Source organism: Dermacentor andersoni, chromosome 10 (genome assembly GCF_023375885.2).
Source record: "Dermacentor andersoni chromosome 10, qqDerAnde1_hic_scaffold, whole genome shotgun sequence".
Classification (NCBI taxonomy): Eukaryota; Metazoa; Arthropoda; class Arachnida; order Ixodida; family Ixodidae; genus Dermacentor; species Dermacentor andersoni.
The window spans coordinates 87,103,915-87,126,965 of NC_092823.1; the positions used below are offsets into that span (position 1 = coordinate 87,103,915).

The 23,051-nt window shown below is 43.5% G+C and overlaps 1 protein-coding gene across 4 annotated transcripts in view; it reads left to right on the forward strand.

Moving 5' to 3' along the window:
- LOC126544248 (uncharacterized) overlaps positions 1-23,051 on the forward strand; it is a 59,343-nt gene that overhangs the window by 21,936 nt on the left and 14,356 nt on the right. The window contains exons 2-3 of one of the 4 annotated variants that reach the window (XM_055062497.2): positions 1,041-1,121; positions 11,707-11,793. The exons of 1 other annotated variant lie outside the window; for it this stretch is intronic. In XM_055062497.2, coding sequence (XP_054918472.2) covers positions 1,086-1,121; positions 11,707-11,793 — 123 coding nt within the window. In that variant the 5' untranslated portion in view covers positions 1,041-1,085. Of the gene's footprint in view, positions 1-1,040; positions 1,122-7,494; positions 7,633-11,706; positions 11,794-23,051 lie in introns of those variants that run through there. 2 more of the 4 variants (XR_011890587.1, XM_055062496.2) reach the window with 2 other exon arrangements.

Below are 23,051 nucleotides of genomic sequence, written 5' to 3' on the forward strand. Positions count from 1 at the left end.
ATGAGGAGCTCGTGAAATTGTGTGTCGTTCGACAAACGAGTCCGCTTCTTACACCAGTCTGCTGTGTTGGAAAACAAGAGACGTGCGCTCAGAGATGCACATCGGGCAACACTGATAGATATAGTACAGATGTGCTATATAGTACAGATATGCTTCATTGCGCTACACCTATCGTATACAAACAAAAGCTGCCAGGCAGTTTCAATTTAACCTTCTTCTATGTAGTTAGAGCGCCTAGTTCATGGCGGTTTCACCTTTACGGGTTGTCTCGGTAAAGGCCGGGTATGAGTGAACATTCTGGCAAAAGCGTTCCTTGGGCACAACACTTAGAAGCTTAAAGCTAGGTTGTTGGTTGGCACCTGCTCATTCTTGTGCCTTGTGTCAGTACACATGTGTTACAGTTCATTGCAGCGCAAAACTGTTACCAAGCTAAATGCTCCAAGACTGGCCCATCTTGCTCAGTAGTAGTCGTTATTACTGTCTAATCAGCATGCAAGGCCAGCAATGGGACAGTCATGATGTTTTCAGTCATGAATACGAGTTGAATGTTTTTTGTTTTGAAATGAAATGTTCAATTTGAACACTTGGTATTAAATTTTTTCTGAACACTCGTTTATGACTGGGTATACGCAGTTACTAAAATTACTTAAGCCTGCAGGACATGAAAAGAAAATCATGGTTATGCTCTACCTGCTGCTTTAGGTGCACATTCTAAACTCCCCAAAAAACTGGAATGGCATGTCATGTTTAGCTTGCTTGTTTATAGGCGGACCAGTTGAACGGACTTGTTAGCACTGCTTATTTTGATACAAGTTAATGCCAATCTTCATTACAGCATTCCTTCACTATGTTTTTTTCTCTACTTCGAGAAGGAGGAAATATAGATACTCATTTATGTTCTATTCAATTAGACAATGTTACTCTCCAAACGCCCCATCCACTTTTTTTAGTCCGCCGGATGCATTGGTGATCCAGTAATCCATTCGTGATCCATTGGTGATCCAGTGTGCAAAGCATCCTATGCCGTTGCAATTCAACAGCACCGCTAATGAGGAGGACGGGCCTTGCGTCTTAGCATCGAGGCTATGTACGGACTTCTGCAATGTTTTCCTACCCTTTTGGTGAGTGTTTACACCAGAGTTCTGCTTTGTGAGTTTATTACTCAATGTCCTTTTCATCCCAGTGTGATGTTGCGGGTCTGCTGCAATTTTGAGTGTGCACTGCAACAGGAGGAGTGAAAAGTATAGTTGGCATCAAGTTTACAGACCATGGAATTTGAGAAAAAAAAAGTGAATATTTCCACAGCCTTGTATTTAAATTTTTAGCCTGTACTAGTGTGTGCAAACAACTAGTACAATGTAGTGGGGTACGATTTTACAGCCTATGCTATCAAACTGCTCAGAAATTATGTATGTATGTTTTCTCAGGTACCATAGTCTATACGCTTTTGATGTTGACTCTACATTGCGACATAAACTGATTTCCAACTATTTGGAAAACGAGGCACATTTTAGGCAGTGTAACAATAGCCATATTGTTTTCACCCTAGGTATGCATGTGTCAGATAAAAATGTAGTCTGTGGTCAAGAGCATTGGGTCCAGATGAACCATTGCAGGGTAGGTGAGTTTCAGAGTTTTGCTAATCATCCATATAAATTTAATGTGTGAACTGTCATCTTTGGCAAAGCCCACTTAAATGCACTACTGAGACCACTGACACAAGCTTTATTGAGCCTTGTCACATAGTGTGAAAGCACTATATAAATTGTGAGCTTGTACGTGTAGAAAGGTTAAAAGACATATGCTTGGACTAGAATACATTGACTGCAGCTAGTGTAATACAATTACTGTGAGTGTTCAACAATGCAACATGATGTTCACAGGTGCTTAAAGTGATTAAGCAAGTTGCATAAGGTAATTCATATTGCAGCATAACCTATGGGCTAGTGTACAGCTGAAATAACTCACTACGGGCATTGCTGTAATACAAGCTTGTGTAGCTTTAGGTAACTGCTCAGATGGTAACCATTGTGCACGTGGCGAAGCAAGCATGCACTGATATTTCATTCGTACTAGTGTAAAGATTCCCAGACATTACGTCATGGTGGCATACATCAGTAATCACACACAGCACACAAAATGCCACAAAGTATGAAAGATTGAACACCACTAATAAAGAGATTCCAACATGACACGTTACGTAACTTCCATTGACTGCAGTATAACCAGGATGCCTCAGTGGCCATGGCGATCTGCTGCTAAGCTCGAGATCACAGGTTTGATTTCCAGCCATGGCAGCCACATTCAGATTAAGGTGGAATGCAAATATGGGTGCACACTAAGCAGTGTTGAAAGAACAATACACACGCACATACACAAAAAAGTGACTCGCCATCCTGGCCCTGTGAATGTGGGTGTCCAGCGAAGCTGTCGCAAAACCATCGCTACAACTGCTGAGGGGGGTATGCAATGCTTTATTGATGGTTCGGATGCTTGTTTTGAGCTTTTTCGTTATTGAAACATATGCTGTTCTGTGTGTTCTATGGATGATTCTAATGAATGTATGCGCTGTTCACTTTGCTGAGTGCTTGTAGCCTCTGCTTTACAAAGGGGTTGAGCCATTGCATTTTTGTTTGCTTAGGTGGGTATGAGCCATTGCTGATAATTTTTGTTCACGGATGGACAAAAAAATTGCCGACCACTGAGGGGCTAACAGCTTCACTGTAAAACAAAAAAAGAAGGATGCCACGAGTGCTTATTCTGCCAGTTTTATTTTTCTTGTGTCCTGGTCATTGCTTCGATGGTGCCTTGGTATGTCGATTCACCTAGCTAATAAACTCGTGCTTTCTTACTGTTTAAGTTTAGGTGCACGTTAAAGAACTTTACCTGGTTGAAATTGAACCAAAGCTTTCCACTACAGCATCCGTCACAGCCTGTGTGTTGCTTTGGCAGTTTTTTATTATTTTTGTACTTGACACAGGGGTGCTTAAACAATTACAGGTCCTGACTACAAGTAATTGTGTTACTACATTTGACTCAAGATATTCCTAAATGGCAGCCAGCTTAGACAAATATGAAAACTTAGCTTCGCTCTCTACTTGTCAAGTGCATTTTCGAAGCTGTTTTATTACGGTAGCAGTGTTCTTTGATTGGATTTTAGTTTTCCAATGTAAATCGATGAGGCCTGAAGCATCTGATGAGATGACGCTAATAAAGCATATACTGTCAAAAGCATATTTGCATTTAATGTCTGCGTGGACAGGTGTGTTAGCCAGTGTCAGCACAATGTTATCCCACTGATCTATCCACGCATTTAAGAATCTGGTATCCTGATGTGCAGGTAAACTTAAGGGGCGGGTGGGGGAAGGGGAGGGGGTTCCTTTTCTGATGGATCTGGCAGAGAAAAGTTGTCCACTCTAGAACAATGCATGAGAAGAGACGGAGAGGGAAGCATTTATTTCAACCATCGAGGTCCTTGCTCCTGAGGTCGAGTGGGTGGTGTCCTCATTCCAGAACTCCACTGACCACGGTTGCTCGACGAACTTGCTGGACGATTGCCAGTCAGCTGTGCCCCCAACCACTCAAATGACGTTGCTAGGCAACTCCAAGTGTTGAGGTTTGCCCCAGCGCCCCTGCAAGATGTGGAAGAGTGTAAGGCATGTGTCGCTACACGAAGGGTAGATGCCGCGATATGTTGGGGAGTACATTCTTCTGTATCTGTGTAGGTTTTGGAATGTGGTTCTTTGCATAAGTCTGAGAACTACTACCTCTACATTGCTGAGCTTATTGTGAGGGGGAGGATAAATCCTGCGGTTGAGCCGCTGGATCTCGAGGCATTCGTTGTAATTGGATGGCAGGGGCATGAAGGTAAAGGGTAGGGATTGATGGGACGATTGGTTTTTCCCTGCTCGGTCGGTTAGCGATCGAGCTAAGGCGTTTGCCCTTTCATTCCCCTCCAATTGCAAGTGGCTCAGCATCTACATGATTTGATGGGATTCTTCCCACCTTGGGCCTAGGATCTGAGCCATCAGCAGCCGTGTCTGTCTGTTGGTAAAGTTACGGCAGGCCTGATGGGTAATAATATGAACTTCCCTGCCCACCTTGTCTTGTTCCTTTATTACTAGCACTGCGGCGGTCTCAGCCGCAGCTGGGGTCTCTGCCCTGTCGGAGGCCGCGAGGAACAAGTAGTTGTCTCTCCCGTTCACGGTGTCTACTGCGAAGAAGCCCCCTTTGGGGTACGCCGCCATGTCCATGTACGTTACGTGCGGGTCACCTTTGAATTGTCAACATGAGCCTTGCGTTGGCCTTCGTCGAGTTCATGATCCATGTGCTTCAGGATGGGGCTCGCCTTGGTCCATCTTCTGACCTCGGGCGGGAGTAATCGTTACCCATCGAGGGCGCGGAGCTTCGTTGCCATTTCGGTCCGGTGGCGGATGGCTCTGCCCGCTGCCATGTTCTGTAGTCTGGCTTTTTTTGAAGCCAGAACTGCATCTGACAGCTCGGCAAAAGTGTTGTGGATCCCGAGAGCTGCTAACTTTTCATTTGAGGTGGTGACGGGGAGACCCAAGGCTGTTTTGTATGGGCCTCTGATGATGGCATGGACTTGTTCTTGATCTTGTCTGTTTACCGAGTGGTAGTGACCTAGTGAACCATCTATGTCCCATAGACGTCCATAGAACGGCATGTTTTAGACATTGTACACGTCCTGTAGATTTCTATATTTGTCCAAACAATATTACAAATATGTACTATGGATAATCTAAGTCCCATCCAGATCACGTTGCTGTAACGTTGAAAGGATATCGTGGCTGAACATAAGTGAGGAGTTTTTTTTCGAAATGGGTCAAATCCACGTAAACAAAAGTTGAGAAAAAAGCAAAAATTTGTTACCGGACCTAAATACAACGCTAGCAAAGCTATTATATGATATGCTTTACATGTCGGCTAGGGCAAGTTTACGACCACAAGTAATGAAAAATTATGCGGCAGATATGCCCAATATTAGGGTGAGAACTCTGGATTTGGCTCGTATTGAATTGAAACACTGGATTTTAGGCGGTATTGTTATGAAAACTTTATTAAAATTGGCTTTCCAGAATGGCATCATGTAATAATGACAGAAAAGCTATAATAACATTGGCAGCAGGGCTTTGCTGTGCTTCAAGAACAATAGAACTATACTTGAAGAGCAGGTGCGTCTTCTTGGCAGCATAAGCAGCTCTCTTCTAATTCTTCCGCAGGATCATTTCCTTGGGCGCGCCTGAAGACACTAACGAAGTACGCAAGCTCTTCATTGTCTTGCCAGGAATTTCCGAAATGCTTCACAAGAAGGCTGGTCACATCTCTGACTTTCATTTCGTTGACGTGGTGTGCGTACAGTGCACATCTTATGGGTGCTTGTGCAAGGGACCTTCCCCTTTTTAGCACTGACACGAAATTTGACACAGAAACTTTATAGTGAGGCTCTGCTCTAATTTGAGGACTCCTACCAGCTGCATTTCTTTGAATGTAGAAGACCTTCGTTTCGGTTATCTTGAACGGCAAGCTGGATGTCGACTTCATCACCGCCGTGCAGTAGGCCTTCCAGTCGTACGCCTGCCAATGTTTTCCAAGCTGTAACACAGTGCCGTGATTTGAAAAAATCCTTTGGTAGCTTTGTGGATTCAGGATTTCTTCGTGTCGTCTAACATATTTTTCAATTCTGCCAAATACCCTGTCTGGGGGTAAAAAACTGTGTCCTGTGACAGGAAACACGAGGGAAACTACTGAGACACCTGCTGGAGCCTCATTCTGGAGCCACCAAAGAAGCATGCAAAGCACAGTACTGTTCTTGTTTTGTCCAGCACAGCCATCGGCTACTAACCGCACCTCTCTAATTCCTTCGAAGTTAGCGCTTCGAAGTGTATTATGTACCGCACTGGCTACTTGGTTGCTTCCTTTGGAGCTTTCATCTTCGCTCCATGTGTAGGAATGGATGGCCTCTGTGGGCATTGATCCATCTGCCTGGTTTTCCACCACGCAGAGGTGGTACTGATAGAGCTGGCGGCTGTAGTAGGCTTCCTGGTCCGGAACATTGGGGAGCACTTGATTTTGTTGGCAATCAAATGAGAATGTTTTCAAGTCTTCCCTCTTCTCACGCAGCAGGGAATAAAAAGCCTTATACTTCAACTTGTGTACACGTTGCTCTGTTATGACACGCTGCTTCTGTGAAACATCTCCACAAGTTTTCATCTCATACGCATTTTTCAGGCACACAGAGCAAACGTCTGTCCTCGGTGTTCTGAACGAAAGATTGAACGTCGCTCGAAAAATGTGGTGAAAGAAGCCATACTTCACCCTCACATCTTCGGGTGCTTGTTGGTTATAAATCTGCCACAGGTTTCGGATGCTCTTCAGCTCACTTGGAAGGTATAACTTTTTTGTCTTCTTCCGGTTGTAGTGCGACTCTCTTGCCCGAAGTCGCTTAATGAAACCCACAACAGCTGATCGCTTTCGACCGTAGCGCTTGATCTTCTGGTCACCTCCACGACTGTCGGCTTTCACTTCACCTTTTTCATGCTTGTGCTTTATATAGCGAGTAACTGTGCTGTGACTAATATCAAGCACTGCGCAAAACATATCGCGACAAACACGAATCTCTTGGCCATTTTCTATCCGTACCTTGTAAACAACAGCAAGGCTCCGACGAGGTTCCGCTTCTTTTCCTCTCCTACGTTTTACGGCTGTTGGCGTGCAGTACATCAAAACGAACGCCTTTTGTTCCACGCTACACAGTTCGTAAAACTTCTCCTTGAAACGTTTAGTGGATGCTTCTGTCACAAGCGCACACCTGAGAGTCTTTTTCGCGTGTTTACATTTTGGCAACGGCGCATTCTTGCTTTTACGGTGGTGATGCGGCTTTTTTTCACTTCGCCGTCGACGTCTAGGGATAGATCTTTCGCCGATCTCTTCATTGCCATCCGAATCCATGAACAACGATATCAGAAAAGCGAAGAACTCGCGAAAACACGAACGAAACACTCTGAGCTGTCAGGCGGGAACCAACTCCTTGGCGGGAACTGACAAGGAGGCAGCGATAGCTAAATGACGTCATGCCAAAAGCGCTCTCCTATTGGGCAAATGGATTTGGCTCATTTTGATCCGTGCAACAGCTGGATCTGGCTCAATTTCGATACGAAATACGATCTGCGAACACGTTCGCCTGGCGTTATTTGACCCATTTCGTTGCAACGGTTTTTCTATGAGAAAGTTGCCTAGTTTTTCTTGTCATTACCGTTTTATCTGACCCAGTTTCGGTTTGTGGATTTGGCTCATTTCGAAAAAAAACTCCTCAAGTGACCTCTAATAGATGTTCCTTTTAGGGATGCAGGAGGTTCATAGAACAGCTAATAGATCTTTCCTGTTCACATTATAATGAGCTGCATATCTGAAAGTGCCACAGCAAATGTACTGTTGAATACAAATTAAATGCGAACAGCAGAGTGTGTGGCCATCATTCTACATGTGCACGTGTATGTGGTCTCGACGCGGAATGTGGGGCTGCTTGTCCTAGTGCCATTACGTCACCTGTATTTCGTTTGAAGCTTTATTCTCACCCCGCCATTGCAGTGCCATTCCTATCTGCGATTACTGGTAAGGCGGCTGTTGCGGCACTGTTGTTGCTCCTCCAGTGCAATACATTTTTGGTGCTATTCAAATTATGATTAGACATTAGCAGCTTTGATGGTGGTAACAAAAGCAAAGTGACGTATGTTAGGAAACTGGGTGCCTGCCAGCTATGTCATGCTACAGATGCAGTGATGGTGCCAGCCACAATAACAGTGTACTGCCAGGTGGGAACGGCACTGCTGCGGAGAGATGAGAAAACAACTTTCGGACAGAATACGAGTGACTATCATAGTAAGGCGAGCAGCGATGCACTCTGTGCAAGAACCACATGCCCATACATGTGCACAATGACTGGCCGACAACGTGGACCGTACCGTTAGTTATGTTTCGGCCACAAACTCCGTTGTCCGCATTTCGTTTGTCTTCAATGGTACATCTGCTGAGGCACACAAATGCCACAGTTACCACCATTGTCGGCAAGCAGCTGGTGACCTTGTTTGAAATGTGTTGTTAACATGTAAACATGTAAATGCCAAAATACAGATGGCAACACTCATGAGGTATCTTTCTTACTAGGGCAAAATCCTTAAATGGCTCATGAATAGGAAAATCCGATGTCCAGCATTATGGCACCAAAATTGGGGCTCAAACCCTCAGGCTTTGGTGTTAAATAGAACAAAGCGAATTAAAGGGCCCCTAAAATTTATAGACACGTAGGGTACAGCTAAAGTTAATCATTCACACCCCAATTTGTGTGAAATGTTTCATATTAAGAGAGCTACGAACGATTACAAGTTACCCTCCTCCATAATCATGCATGTTCTCCTCAACTCGTTTGCCGAGTGATCGAGGCTAAGCTTCTCCTTCAGGTTTCTGCATCATGATGGCATGTCATGTCATCGACTTTCGGTTCTCTAGGAGCGAGCGCACGAAGCCTCTCCAAACTCTCCGCCAGCTGCTTGGCAGTCGACCCCAAGTGAGAGCTATCGAAGCAGCGTGTGTCACGAGCATTCTGTCGCAGCGCTGAACGTGTCTGGTATTCCGGTAACCACAGGTGGGCTGGGTGTTTCGACAGAATGGTAGAGGCATAAACTCAAGCTGATGAAGGGACTTCAGCATAGACGTACGTGAGCTGCCTGATTGGCCTCCACGGTCCAGCCACCCATTGGCGTAGAGCTTAACCAGCCAAACAAAGAGCTAATATTGCTCTAACCAAGTGTAAAACATTTTAAACATTTACAAAAACAATATGTTAACGATTACACTCCTGCGAAAAATTTACACCAGCAGCAAAGATGTATACATTTTGTTACTGCTACTGTGCGTGGTTGAGCTCTGTGCCACCAGGTGGCTGCACCGTGCAGACCATTCACAATTGCGCTTCTGCTCATCCCGAGAAACGCCACGCAAGGGGACACGGCCAGGCCCTGTCTCGTTGCGCTTGCGTTTACCCTAATACCGGACTCGCGAAACGCTATTGCGTTAGTAATCTTCCGGTGTAAAGTGACGGCCGCAAATGTGCAAATCCTGACACTGATCAGATAGCGGAAGTCCAATGCACTGCAGCCAGTCCTCTCATCTGCTGCCTTGCAGAGGGACATGATGTCGCAGCTTGACATATTGCCAGTCACTACGTTTGCAGTCCACAACACAACAAAGTCGAATCATAGTTCTCACGAAAAGACTGAGTCCGACTCTGATCGTGGAGCTCTCGTCAAAATGGAGCACGTTGTAACACAAGGCGATGACTCTTGCTGTGTGCCAGAAGTGCTCAAGTGTAGTGAGAAATTGTTCTTGTGCATTCTATTTCTGTTACTTTCTTTTTATAGAAGCAAATGAACTAACATACCAACTATTAGGAACATCATTTATTTACCATAAGGGTGGAAAAATTATAGATGATGCGCCCTGGGCAGCCAATCGGATAGCTTACCAACATGACGTCAATTGATTGATTTATGTCATATGGGGAGGGGCGGCTGGAAATTTCGCTGAGCAGTGTGCTGCGATCGGCAGCTATGTACATTTTTAAAACCTTTTAATAAATTACAGGCATTACGCGGAGCACTTAGATGCGTCAATTAATGATCAGAAGGACTTACTCTAATGACTCAGTATGTTTGTAGAAAATCGTCAAAATTGTTTCAGGGTCCCTTTAAGGCACAGCACAGTTAATTAGGGTGCTCTAACCCACGACCTCTGGTGGAAATTGAACCCACTTGGAGAGATGGGCAAGCCAGCCATATCTCCAAGTAGGATTATAATTGACATTGTGAAGGTCTAGAGTGGAACCCACAACCTTTGGTGGGAGTCAGGCACCTGATTTTTGGTGGGAGTCGAACATATGTCCTTTGGTGTTAATTTAGGTGAAATTAAGGCACTCAAACCCAGGACCCAAGATGGAGATATGGGCGAACAAGCCATATCTCCAAGTAGGATTCCATTTGACGTCGTGAAGGTCAAGAGTGGAACCCACAACCTTTGGTGGAGTTGAACCCACTACCTTTAGTGTTATGGCGAAGTTAAGGCACAGTTAATTAAGGTAGAGGTAATTACGACACTCAAACCCTCCACCTATGGTGGAATTCAAACCCACTACATTTCGTATTAGGGTGGTATTATTATTATTTAGTATTAGGTATTGAGGCACTGCTAATTAAGATAGAGTTGATTACGGCACTCTAACCTTCAACGTTTGGTGCAATACCCACGACCATTGTTGTTAATTAGGACTAAGTTAATTAAGACAGTTAATTAAGACATTCAAACCATTGACATTTGGCGGGAGTCCCACTCACATGTGGTGTTAATTATGGTAAATGTAATTAAGACACTGCTAGTTAATATAGTTAATTACAACACTCATACCCTCAACCTTTGGTGTAAGTCGCACGCACGACCGTTGGGTTACTTAGGGCAATCCTGGGCTCTACTACTTCAACTTGAATCTTTTCAGACGGAACAGATGAATATTTCACAATTCAGGAACACATTCTCCCTCTCGTAGGATCTCGGACATGCACATGATGGGGAAAAACAAAGTAAAAGCCTGGCCACAGTGCTGGAACAGACAACAGCGAGATTTTTCCTTTCCCAGGATCTCGTCTTAGGCATTAGAGACAATTTTCTTTTATTTCTGCGGCATGGTGAATTCATCTAGTCGCAACGCACAATGTACAATCATTGCGCGGAAGCATTGGATGTGCAAGAGATGTTCAAATCACAAAGACATTCGACACCCCTTCGAATGACTGCCATGTAACCGTGGAACATATTATAGATGTGAACTAGACATCGTTAAATATTTGAGATATTTGGTCTTTTGTGGTATGTCCAATGGATATTTATGGCTTGCAGGGGATATGGCATGCTATAAGTCACTCTGCTAATTACCAGGGCCTGGACGAGGTGGGGCATGCCCTCTTCTCACATTCCCATGCGGCTTCTTGTTATTCTTTTGATAATCCGCGAGATCTGGTTCGTAACAGTTTGAATGGTGTAGGAGGCTTTCAGGTTTGTCTTGCTTCAAAAACCCACAATCCTGCTCTTATTGCTCTCCATGATCTTCTGGCCCTCACAGTCGCGATCAATGCTGCGTAAAACTTGTGTATGCCTGTTCTTGCATTTGTGTATCATTCTATTTTATACTTTACCATACTGCTAATAATTCAGGTAACTCTTTATTACTGTCATACCTACTCATAATAAAGTCGCATCTAACATGAAAATTAAAGCTTTGTTATATTCGGTATTCATTTATGCATACATTTGTTATACACTGACTTTGGCAATAACATTTAAGATTTTAGTATACATAATAAGATGAGTGAACTGTACTAAGCAGTGAAGAGGTGAAACCTGCATCAGCTGTATTTCGCTTTTTAATCTCATTATTTCCATCCACCTGTACTGATGAAAAGTAAATGTTGTTATTGCTTTAAAGAAATACACGGGTATTGTGTAATTCTGGTCATCCTTGTTGAAGTTATACATTGATATTAGTTCCATCTACCATAATTCTGCCATTACCGTCTGTGGTAAGTGCTCCTCTAATTGTGAAATGAACAGCAGCTGACTGAATTTCTTTCTGTCCATCAGGCCCGCGGTTCGCGCAACCTGGTTCCCACGGGCTGCAGTCTTGGGCCTCTACTAGCCATCTTCCAGCCAATGTTATGCCGACACTTGGTGAGGCTTGGACTGTTTTATTGCTTTTGTTTTCACTCAAGTCAAGGTTGTGCTGTGTAAATAGTCTTGTCATTGTGTGGGAGCCTAGTGCAAGGGTGGGCACCAGTCTTCTGGTGCACACGTATTCCATAAGAGAGCACTACGTTATGTGCACAGAGCATACATAAAGTTTTGTCTATGTGTTAGGTTGGCTCTACCGAAGGCACAGTCAGTTCACCAGACTTCAGCTTTTATCCCTTGTTGAAACTATTGCAGTAGAATAATCTTGCCCTTAGTGCTGGGTCACTTATTCACCATGAGGGACGTTACTTGAGCTTCGTCTGAAACAACCTCATTGCTTCTGAATTCGTTCATGTTTTAAAGTGAACCTTCCTTTTCCTCTTCTCCTCACTTTGTGGGCACTGGCTGCTGTTGTCTTGCTGATTATACTACTTGCACCACTGGGTATGTGTCCAAATAGGCACCTTGGGTCTTTCAGGATGTGAATGTTCTTGGAAGATCTCCCAGGGTGGGTAGCACTGTGTAAGTGCCCAAATAGACAAGCAGAACAAGAAGCGATGGAGCCCGCAGTAGAAGCATCCGAGTGCTGAGCAACGAGGGAATAAAAAAGGGACCACAGTGTACATTAAGTGAGGCGCACTGAGCTACATAGAAGTTAAGTGAAAGTAAAATGAAGGCATTTTAGTAAACATCAAAGAAAGCTTTGCTCATGATTAATTCCCACACATATGTGAGCTCTGCAATATACTATATTGCAGAATAATAAAAGTGAGAGAGAAGGAATGAATATGAAAGCAATGTAGAATTGACATAATGTAAAATTACTCATCGGCACATCTCACTGCTCTGCTCTCTAGTATTTTGCGTCCCATGCCAATGTAACGCTGTTAGTACACCTATGAATACATTTTTTCAGATGTCTGATTTTTTTAGACTTGCTTGAGTGTTCAGGCTTGTGTATCTGCAGCCCCATAATCTGCTCCACACAAGAAATTTATAATGGCACCCGGAATTTGAGATGTTGTCAGTTGTAACCTCTTAGAAAAGTGCGAGGTAGGATACCTGACGTGTTCTTTTTTTTTGCATTGAAAATAATCAGCAGCTTTAAATAATTGTTTAAGTAAAGCAGTTCAGCTATGGCAGTTTGGTCATCTTACGCCAAAGACGTTAGCAGTCTGCAACAGGTGGGAGACATCAAACTGCTCGAGTGTCACATCCTCTCACTGCCTATTTATTCTGTCTTGCTCTTATCATAATGCTGTATTTCATAATTATTGAACCTATATTCATATTGTTTCTTTCCTGCCTGGTAAATCAACCATGGCTTTTGTAGAGCCAATCCCTTGGTTGACTAAATTTAAGTGTTGTCCTTTTTCTATTGGAGATTATTTTGGTAAATATTTTATATAATACTGGGAGTAAGCTTATGGGCCTATAATTTTTTAGTTCTTTAACGTCGCCCTTTTTGTTGATTAGTATAATGTTTGCATCCTTCCAGTTTTCTGGGACCTTTGCAGTTGATAGACACTTCGTATAGAAAGCCGCCAGTTTTCCTAGCATTTTGTCTCCTCCATCTTTGATTAAATCGACTGTTATTCCATCCTCTACTGCCGCTTTTCTCCGTTTCATGCCTTGCAAGGCCTTTCTGACCTCATCCCTAGTTATAGGAGGAGTTCCTGTATACTGTTCATTGTTGTTTTTAATAGAGCACTCCTGAGTCGTCTGGGTACTGTAAAGGTCTGTATAGAATTCTTCCGCTGCTTTTACTATATCTTCGAGATTGCTCATGATATTACCTTGCTTATCTTTTAGTGCATACATCTTGGTTTGTCCTATGCCAAGTTTCCTTCTCACTGATTTCACGCTGCGTCCATCTTTTACGGCTTCTTCAGTCTTTCTCACGTTATAGTTTCGAATATCACTTATTTTCGCCTTGTTGATCAGTTTTCACAGTTCTGCGAATTCTATCTTATCTGTTGAGTTGGACACTTTCATTCTTTGTCGTTTCTTTATTAGGTCCTTTGTTACTTGGGAGAGCTTGCCTGCTGGTTGCCTTGGTGCCTTGCCTCCCACTTCAGTTGCTGCCTCTGAAGCCAGCCTCGTTATGGTTTCATTCATTGCCTCTATGTCATCATCATCTCTCTGTTCTAAGGCTGCATATTCGTTTGCAAGTACCAGCCTAAATTTGTCTGCTTTTACCCTTACTGCCTCTAAGTTGACCTGTTCTTTCTTGACCAATTTTACTCTTTCTCTGTTTAAATTGAGGTGGATCCTGGCCCTCACTAACCTATGATCACTAAATTTTACCCTACCTATTACTTGAACATCCTGCACTATGCTGGGATTTGCAGAAAGTATGAAATCAATTTCATTTCTTGTTTCACCATTAGGGATTTTCCAGGTATATTTTCTGTTGTTAGGTTTCCTGAAAAAAGTGTTAATTATCCTCAGCTTATTCCTTTCTGCGAATGCTACCAGTATCTCACCTCTAGGATTTCTATAATTGACACCGTAGTTTCCAATTGCCTGTTCACCCGCCTGCTTTTTCCCCACTTTTGCATTGAAGTCCCCCATTACTACTGTATACCACATTTGCACTTTTCTCATTGCTAATTCAAGATCTTCATAAAACTGATCTACTTCCTCATCGTTGTGACTGAACGTTGGAGCGCAGGTTTGTACTATCTTTAATCTATACCTGTTATTGAGTTTGATTACGATTGCTGCTACTCTCTCGTTGATGCTGTAGAATTTGTTAATGTTGCCCGCTATGATTAGGTATCCTACCCCGTATTGCTTCTTATGTGGGAGACCTCTATAGCAGAGGACATGGCCATTATTCAGCAATGTGTAAGCCTCACCAGGTCTTCTAATCTGACTAAGGCCGATAATATCCCAAACAATGTCTGATAGTTCTTCGAAGAGTCCTGCTAAGCTTGCCTCACTCGAGAGGGTTCGGGTGTTAAACGTTGCAAGGGTCACTTTCCATTGGTGGCCTGTCCGGACTCAGATATTCTTAGCATCCTCTGCTGCGTTGCAAGTCGGACCGCCACCTTTGTCAGGTGCTCCGCAGCCACTGGGGACTGAGGGCCATTCCATTGAGGAGACCATTTCATTAGGGAGGTAGTGCCCGAATACTGCACCAGGAGGCCAATTCGTGTTCTGGTGAGGGAGTGTCTTTGTTCAAGCTTAGTGGGCCTTCCTAATTTGGTTGTACCTGGATTAGTATAGCCCCACTCGCTCTTGGCATCTTTCGACGGTGTCAGGCGCCACTCCAAGCCTGCAGATGTAGCGCACTGGAGGATGTCATACGCAGATACACCATCGTGTAAAAAAAAAAGCATGAAAAAAAAAGAAAGAGAAGTAAGGGGGTGGATTTTAGCTTCCGACTACCACAACCGAGCATAAGACATAGCTCAGTAAGATAATGCCGCAGGCGGCTAGGCTACCTTGTGGCCGACAAGTACGGCCCAGACGGCCCTACATGCGTAAGAGATCCGCTAATTTGTCCGCCCTTTGCGGGTTTTTGCTGATCAGTATCTCAGTCCGGTAACTCAGTTCACTGGTTATTAGTGTTGATCGTGAATTGCATCAATTAAGGCACATCTGTAGGTGCACAATCACACTGCTATGCATTTGCTTTATTCAACAGTAAACAAGTATGTTGATTGATTGATTGGTTGATTACCCATCACAGTGGCTCAATGACTATAGCATTTTTCTGCTGAGCCCAAGATGCATGTTCACTTCCCAGCTGTGATGGCAGCATTTTTATGGGAGCAGAATGTCATAATGCTCATGTATCATGCTTTGGGTGCACATTAATAAATCACAGGTTGTCCAAATTAACCTGTAGCTCTCCATTACAGTATCCATCATAGTCCACTGTGCAGCTTCAGGTTGTTAGACCCTACAAATAAATATTTTAATGCATTTCGCATTCTTTGGGAACGTCACACATTTTCCAGTACTTGTCTGTCTACATCTCTGACCGTTCTCCCCTAAACTTGGTTCACTGGTTACTCCACGGCCTAATGGATGGAGCATCAGGCTGTTGTGTTGAGGGAACTGTCTTCGAAACCAACCATCTGATCAAATTGGGTCACTGAGTGTCTGCAACTTGATAGGTGCTGCTCTTCATTGAACCTTTTTGATCATAAATTGGGTAACTGGGTGCATGCCACTAGGTATGTGTGGCAATTCAGTGAACCTCTCTGGTTTACAACTTTACAATCTATATTGCCGCTGTAAAGTTTGCTCGTACTTTCTTGCAGTCTTACTGAATTCCTGCCACCTTTCTTGTAACCTCATGGCATCAATTCTTTAGCGAGTTTTGTCATGTTTACAGAATTTTGACTCTGTGCAAGAACTCTCGAAAAAAATTTGATACATGAGAATGTTGCCTTTTTCATGTCCAGCATTTTTCGAAAACACCTATCCAGGCGCTTAAAAAGTATACCTTGTTCAAACCATGAAAAAATATGCAAGAAGTAAGCCCTCTACATGACGACATACTAAACCTAAACGCCAACCCCCAGGCATCTACCTTCCAACTAGTTTTCTAGAACACCTTGCACATATTATTCAACGTTGCAGCACAAGTCCAATCAGAAATGTTTCTATATGTGTAGAACACGTGTCAGATTATAATTTTCATCAGTGCTTTTGCTTTTGATCTATCTTTGCATTCATGACTGTGCACACCGTGCCTGAAGAGGATATGCAATCGTCGGCACTTAGTCAACATTCATTAGGGTGGAGCACCTATGCACTGATATTCTTGCCTACTAATGTTTGCTATAACTACCATAATATTTTTTGTGCACTGCTTTTTGACCGTTTATGTAGTCACCCACTAAAAATGGTGATATGCATTCCTTTCAATGTATGCACAAGTTTCCCATAGTAAAGGCAGTAAAAGCAAAGGCATCACTCGAAGATAGCGATACAACATCACTAGGCAACCTGTTCCACTCACTGACCGCCTTAGGAAAAAAAGACATTTAAAAAGCTCCGTTCTACATCTATACTCTTTAATCTCAAGTGGGTGATCGCACTTGGCAGAAGTGTACTCCGGTGGCTTTATGTAGCTATGAAGATTGAGGCCGGTTTTAGAATGATATATATTGGGCAAAAATTTTAATCTAAATGTTTTTCTACGATTTTGAAGTGTCATGATCATCATCATCAGCCTGGTTACGCCCACTGCAGGGCAAAGGCCTCTCCCGTACTTCTCCAACTACCCCGGTCATGTACTAATTGTGGCCATGTTGTCCCTGCAAACTTCTTAATCTCATCCACCCACCTAACTTTCTGCCGCCCTCTCCTACGCTTCCCTTCCCTTGGAATCCATTCCATAACTCTTAATGACCATCGGTTATCTTCCCTCCTTTTGAAGTGTATTCCAGCCTAATGTTTCTTTGTTTGGGATGCGTTAAAATACAGAGTATAATTTTGAACCACGAAACAGGCTGCTAAGCTTTGTATTCTTTCTAGTTTCTTTGTCTGTCACAGTCCACATGTCACAGATCGTACAAGCATATTCCAGTATTGGTCTTATGTTACTCTTGTAAAGCAAGTTCCTTGTTTCTAAAGGAAAGCATTTCGCATTTCTACGTAGCATAGCAAGAACTCTACACACCTTAGCAATTATATAGTTAACATGATGGTGCCAGTATAGTTGAGCGGTCAAGTACACCCCAAGATATTTATATTCATACACGGATGCAAGATTTGTCCCGTTAAAGCTATACGTATATCCCCTTCAGGCGCGAATAAAATCTTTGCAATAAAGAAAATATATGAGCATCATTTTGTGCTCTTCACGCTTCAAATGACGAGTCTTGAAGAGACTAGAACAAAAATTTTATTCTTTCATTGTATTTTGCGCTGTCCTCGTTCGAGGACAAGGGCGCCTCAATACAGAAAAAATAAAGCAGAGCATTAACAGAACGTGCGGTAGTGTTCCTAGCGAGATATTTGGAACAGAATATGATTAATGAATTATGATCTGATTGGTAAATTAAAGCAAAGACTTTAAAGCCTACTTGGTGTGAAAAAGGTAAAAACAATTGTTGTGTGCCGACACGCACAAATACATGTGGCATTTTCGGCAGCGAATCTGTCACTTCGCCTTGCATCCCTCATGGCGACAGCGCTGCGAGTTCGGTGTGCTGACATACTCCAGCCAGTGATTGTAGCCATCATACCTGATGGTTACGGTCGGTAGCAAATGCAGGCTTGCCTTCTTCACAACAGGCTCAGAGTATTCACTGCTTGGCCGACCACGCTTTTTTGGAGGAGCTCTGCTGCATGCGATTAGGCTGTTTGCAATGTCTGTTTGGAAGGCCATCATATCCAAAGTACTTTTCTGTGCAAGCTTCTCGGCACTTCCGTCTCTCAGGTATTCTGTCCAGCTGTTGCACAGCGCAAAAGACACAAAGTGAGACATGACCCTCACTGGTCACTTTCTGGTTCTTGCCGTAAGGGGGTACAGCGACATTAAGAAGTCGAGTTTATCGACCCCTCCCATATACGAGTTGTACTTTAAAATCACTCTGGGAAGTCAATTTCAATATGCTGCTTTTTTGCCTCACTCCATCGTTTGACTTTTCCAACATTACCAATTCCACTTTGTGTGGATGCCATGTTTACGACTCCGTTATCTTGCCATAACACTTGAGCAGTCGGTTGGCTCATATCATACCACTGGCAAGAATGCCCATTTCCTTCAGCTGCAGGATGAGTGGCACTGAGGTGAAATAGTTGTCCATGAAGCACTTCAGGTTCTTTTCTTTAGGCATTGCCTGGACAAGACGCATGATGACTGATCCGCCAAGTCTGAGATGTGCATGTTGCGCACTGACTCCTGTTCCCTTACCCTGGTACAGCACAAGGTCATGAGCTAAGCCATCGGCGCTGCAGCGGAGGAACACCTTCACCCCTTCTGGATTTGGATTTCCCTTCACAAACTGTTTTACAGGGACACGGCCTGTGAAAGGAATCATTTGCTCATCTATTCTATTGTGCTCCAAGGGTTCCACCTGCAAGCATCGTGACCTGACTGTTTCTATGACAGCGCGCACTTTCCAGTACTTGTCCTGGCTGGCTGGGTCACAAGGAGCGTTTGAGTTCGTAATGTGCAGCACGGCTCTAATTCTAAAAAATCGCTTTGCTGTCATAGATTCTGCTATTGCTGCAGTTTTTGTCGGGGCTTGCCAATACATGCGAATTCTCGGGAATTTTAGAATTCCCATGAGCATGAGAATTCCACAAAAAACTTTGATTTCTTCTGCCGAAGTTCCTAGCACGTTTCCATCTTTCTGGAGCACGCACATGTTAGTGAATGTTGCTAGATCACTAAAAAACGTGGGTGAGAAATACCGGGTGAAGTATGCCATGGGCTCCTCAGGTACTGATCCACCTTGAGGCTTGTAGGTGCAATCGGTGTTAGGCTGAAAAGCTTAGGCCACCCAATTCAACACATTCATCTTCTTCCATGATGCATCTGGCACTTGCTTGTCCTGCGTGCAATATGCTCCAGGCGATGCTCCTGCACTCTGCACAGTGCTATCTGTAGCAGAAGTCTGAAAAGAAGCACAACATTATTTCTAAACCTGGGATCACAAAACATGCACCATTACCATACGCCGTGTCTCTTGCTCGGTGTGCTCGTCATCAGAGAGATCTGCGTCAGAAATATCGCCGTTTTGAATTCTTCGAAATATTTTTTTTGGCTGTGTCGTCATCCAGCTTCTTTCTTTCTAAACCATCCTTGGAAATGCCTGGAAAAATGAGAGGTTTTCTTCATGTCAATGAGAGAGCGACGCCGCGCACTGAGAAGAGGAGCGTCTTGGCAAAGGCGGGTTTGAGGCGCCATGTCCCTGGGGGAGGACGCCAACATTTGGAAGCACGTGCAAGGCTGAATATGTTGGCGATAAGAATGACAATGGTTATATCGCATTCACGGGACCTTATCATAATAAATAAATTTCAATGCGTCACTCAGTGTACACTCTTAACAGTGAAAAATGAAAGAAAACAAGCACTTACGGTTCGCTCCGTAGAAGATAGTCACATCCATTTTCCCGCACTTCTCTGGCAGCATTTTGTTCACTTGGCGTGGCATGGCGGCACTTGTCTATTAAAATGGCTCGGGGGGCGTGTTCCGGCACATTCACAACGACGTTTTTATTTGCACTTTTACACAACAGGGCGCATGACGTTCACGTCCCCGCGTGGGGGCACGGCACCCGAAGGGGATATACATGTGATGATCTTTGTCTCATAAAGCACATCTGCACAGTTTTATCAAGGTTTATACTCATGCCCCAGTTATCACACCACTCTGCAACCTTATATAAGTCCTTCTGTAGTTCATTGTAATCATCGGGACCTTTCATAACACGATACAAAATGCAGTCCACAAACAATCAGATGAAAGATGATATGCCAACGGTAATTTCATTCATGTATAACAAAAATAATAGCGGACCCAAAAGTGAACCTTGAGGCACCCCCGATGACACATCAATACCATGCGACCGCTTACCGCCAACGACTATGCGTTGTGTCCTACAACTTAAGTATTCTTTTATCCATTCAACAACCGTTCTATTTATGTTGTACCACGACAATTTTTCAGGCAGCAAAGAGTGGGGCACTAGGTCAAAAGCCTTCCTGAAATCTAAAAAGATGCAATTTACACAACCCCCTTTGTCAAGGGTGGATGCTAGGTCGTGCGCCAATTCTGTAAGCTGAGTAATACAAGAAAAACCACTGTGAAATGCGTGTTACTGAGGGATCATTAAGGAAAACAAATTCAAGTGAGTCATGATGTTTCTAAAAAGTACATGCTCAAAGTTCTTGCAAAGTACACTAGTCAAGGACACTGGTCGATAATTAAACACATATTTTCGAGGTCCTGACTTAACAATATGAACAACATTGGCAATTTTCCAGTCTGCAGGCAATATTCCACATGTCAAGGACTTAGCAAAGAGTACATGAAGGTATTTCGACAACAGGCCTGCACAAGCGGAAAGCAGAAAGTTCGGCAAGTCATCGGGACCGCTGGCACTAGGGGTACTTAAACGCTCAAGTTGTGGTTGAATGCCCCTCCTGTCGAAGACGATCTCATTCCTAGGTTCCCCTCCGATAAGCCCGTAGTTAAACATTGAATCAGTATTAGTTACGTGCGCAGAAAAAACAGAACTGATGAAGAAGCTAAAACATTCTGCCTTATCTAGACTATCATGAACAAGAGACCCATTGTGTTTGAGCACAGGAATTTACACTTCGTCTTTTCTATTCTTCTTGATAAACTGCTAGAATTCTCTTGGCCTACTTTTTAACCTAGAATGAAAAGAAGCATAGAAAATACCTTTCGCGTGTGATATTGTGGAATTCGCCTCATTTGAAGCTTGTTGCAATTGTTGCTTTTTCTGGGGTGTCAGTTTCTTCCTGTACGCCTTATATACTCGAATTTTTTTTTTCCCATTGCCCTTTGAACTTCCCTCGTGAACCACAGCTTACTTCTACCCCACCTTGCCGTCATTATGCATGACGGGACGAATTGGTCCGCAACTCGAAAATCTTATTTTTAAGTCGATGCCAAAATTCGTCTACGTTCAGTGATTCTGACAATGTTTCAAATGCGTCGTAATACGAGTCGAGTGCCAACGAAATTTCACCAACTTGTGCCTTTCGGTAGCTGTATATCTGTTTACCTGCGCTATTAGTGACTTTAATGTACTCCAATTTCAGTTTGCACAAAACAGCGTTATGGTCACGTATGCCTGACAAGATGAACACAGGTTGACCACACAGATGACCACAGGCAAATTAGTAAAAAGTAAGTCTAGCACATTACTTCTACGCGTAGGTTGCCACACCAACTGCGACAGCGCAAATGAGTTGTATAATTTCATCAATTCCTTTACCAACGCACTAGACACATTAGGTATTGTAGCATTTTGCAACCAATTAATTTCGGGTAAATTAAAATCACCACCAATCACTAAGGAGTCATAATTTCTCACTTCTACATCTTCCACTAGCTTAGTTAAAACCTGTACCTTGCTGCCAGGAGGCCTGTAAAAGGAACAGACTGCCAGCGATTTTCAATTTTTCAAACGAAGCTGCACCCAGACAGCCTCAGTGTAATCATGACTTGCGTAACATCTGCAACTGTATTTTTTTATCAACGAGAATAAACAAACCACTCCCGTGACAGTCTCTATCTTTTTTATAGCTAACGTAGTTGCTGGGAAAGACATCACAATCCCTATGATTACCATCTAAGCACGATTCAGTGCCCAAAATCACAGATGGTTAACTCATGGCAATCAAGTTAAAAAATTCATCTGTTTCGTTTTGGAGGCTTCTGCAGTTAATGATAAGGAACGATAGCAATGCGCCTTTCTCTCGGTTTTCTCAAGCAACTCGCACAACCTTCCTTATGGATTCGTCAAAAACATACTTAATTTTTTACCCGCCGTGGTTGCTCAGTGGCTATGGTGTTAGGCTGCTGAGCACGAGGTCGCGGGATCGAATCCCGGCCTCGGCGGCCGCATTTCGATGGGGGCGAAATGCGAAAACACCCGTGTACTTAGATTTAGGCGCACGTTAAAGAACCCCGGGTGGTCGAAATTTCCGGAGTCCCCCACTACGGTGTGCCTCATAATCAGAAAGTGGTTTTGGCACGTAAAACCCCATAATTTAATTTTTTTTAATACTTCATTTTATGCAAGTAGAGTACGTCACGCTTAATGTACCCTTTATCTGCCTCAGTCTGGTGCTCCTTCGCATATTCAAGAAGCATTTTTCTTTTCTTTGTAACAGCTCAGAAAAACCTTCCGAACTTGAAATTCTTGTACCTTTCAATTTCTTTGCCGCCAGCAAAACTTTCTTTGTCCTTATATGTATGAAATTTGACAAATATTAAGCTTTGCTTGTCAGCGTCAAATTTACCAAGTTGGTGTGCCCTCTCTATTTCCATTTGGTCGACTTGTAATACTGAAGTGCACAAATTGACAACACGCTCTTCAGATTTTGCATATGATTCCCGCGTGTCATCTCTGTCAACGCCAAAAAAAGTTAAGTTACACTTCCGACTATGGTTTTGAACATTGTCCACCTTGTGTACCAACGATGCTAAGCTAGCCTGGAAGGAATCCCAGCTCGACTTGTACTCTGCAACGCTACTGCGTAATTCTTCGAACCTGTCAATAGTTGCTTCAATCTTGGTCATACGCACA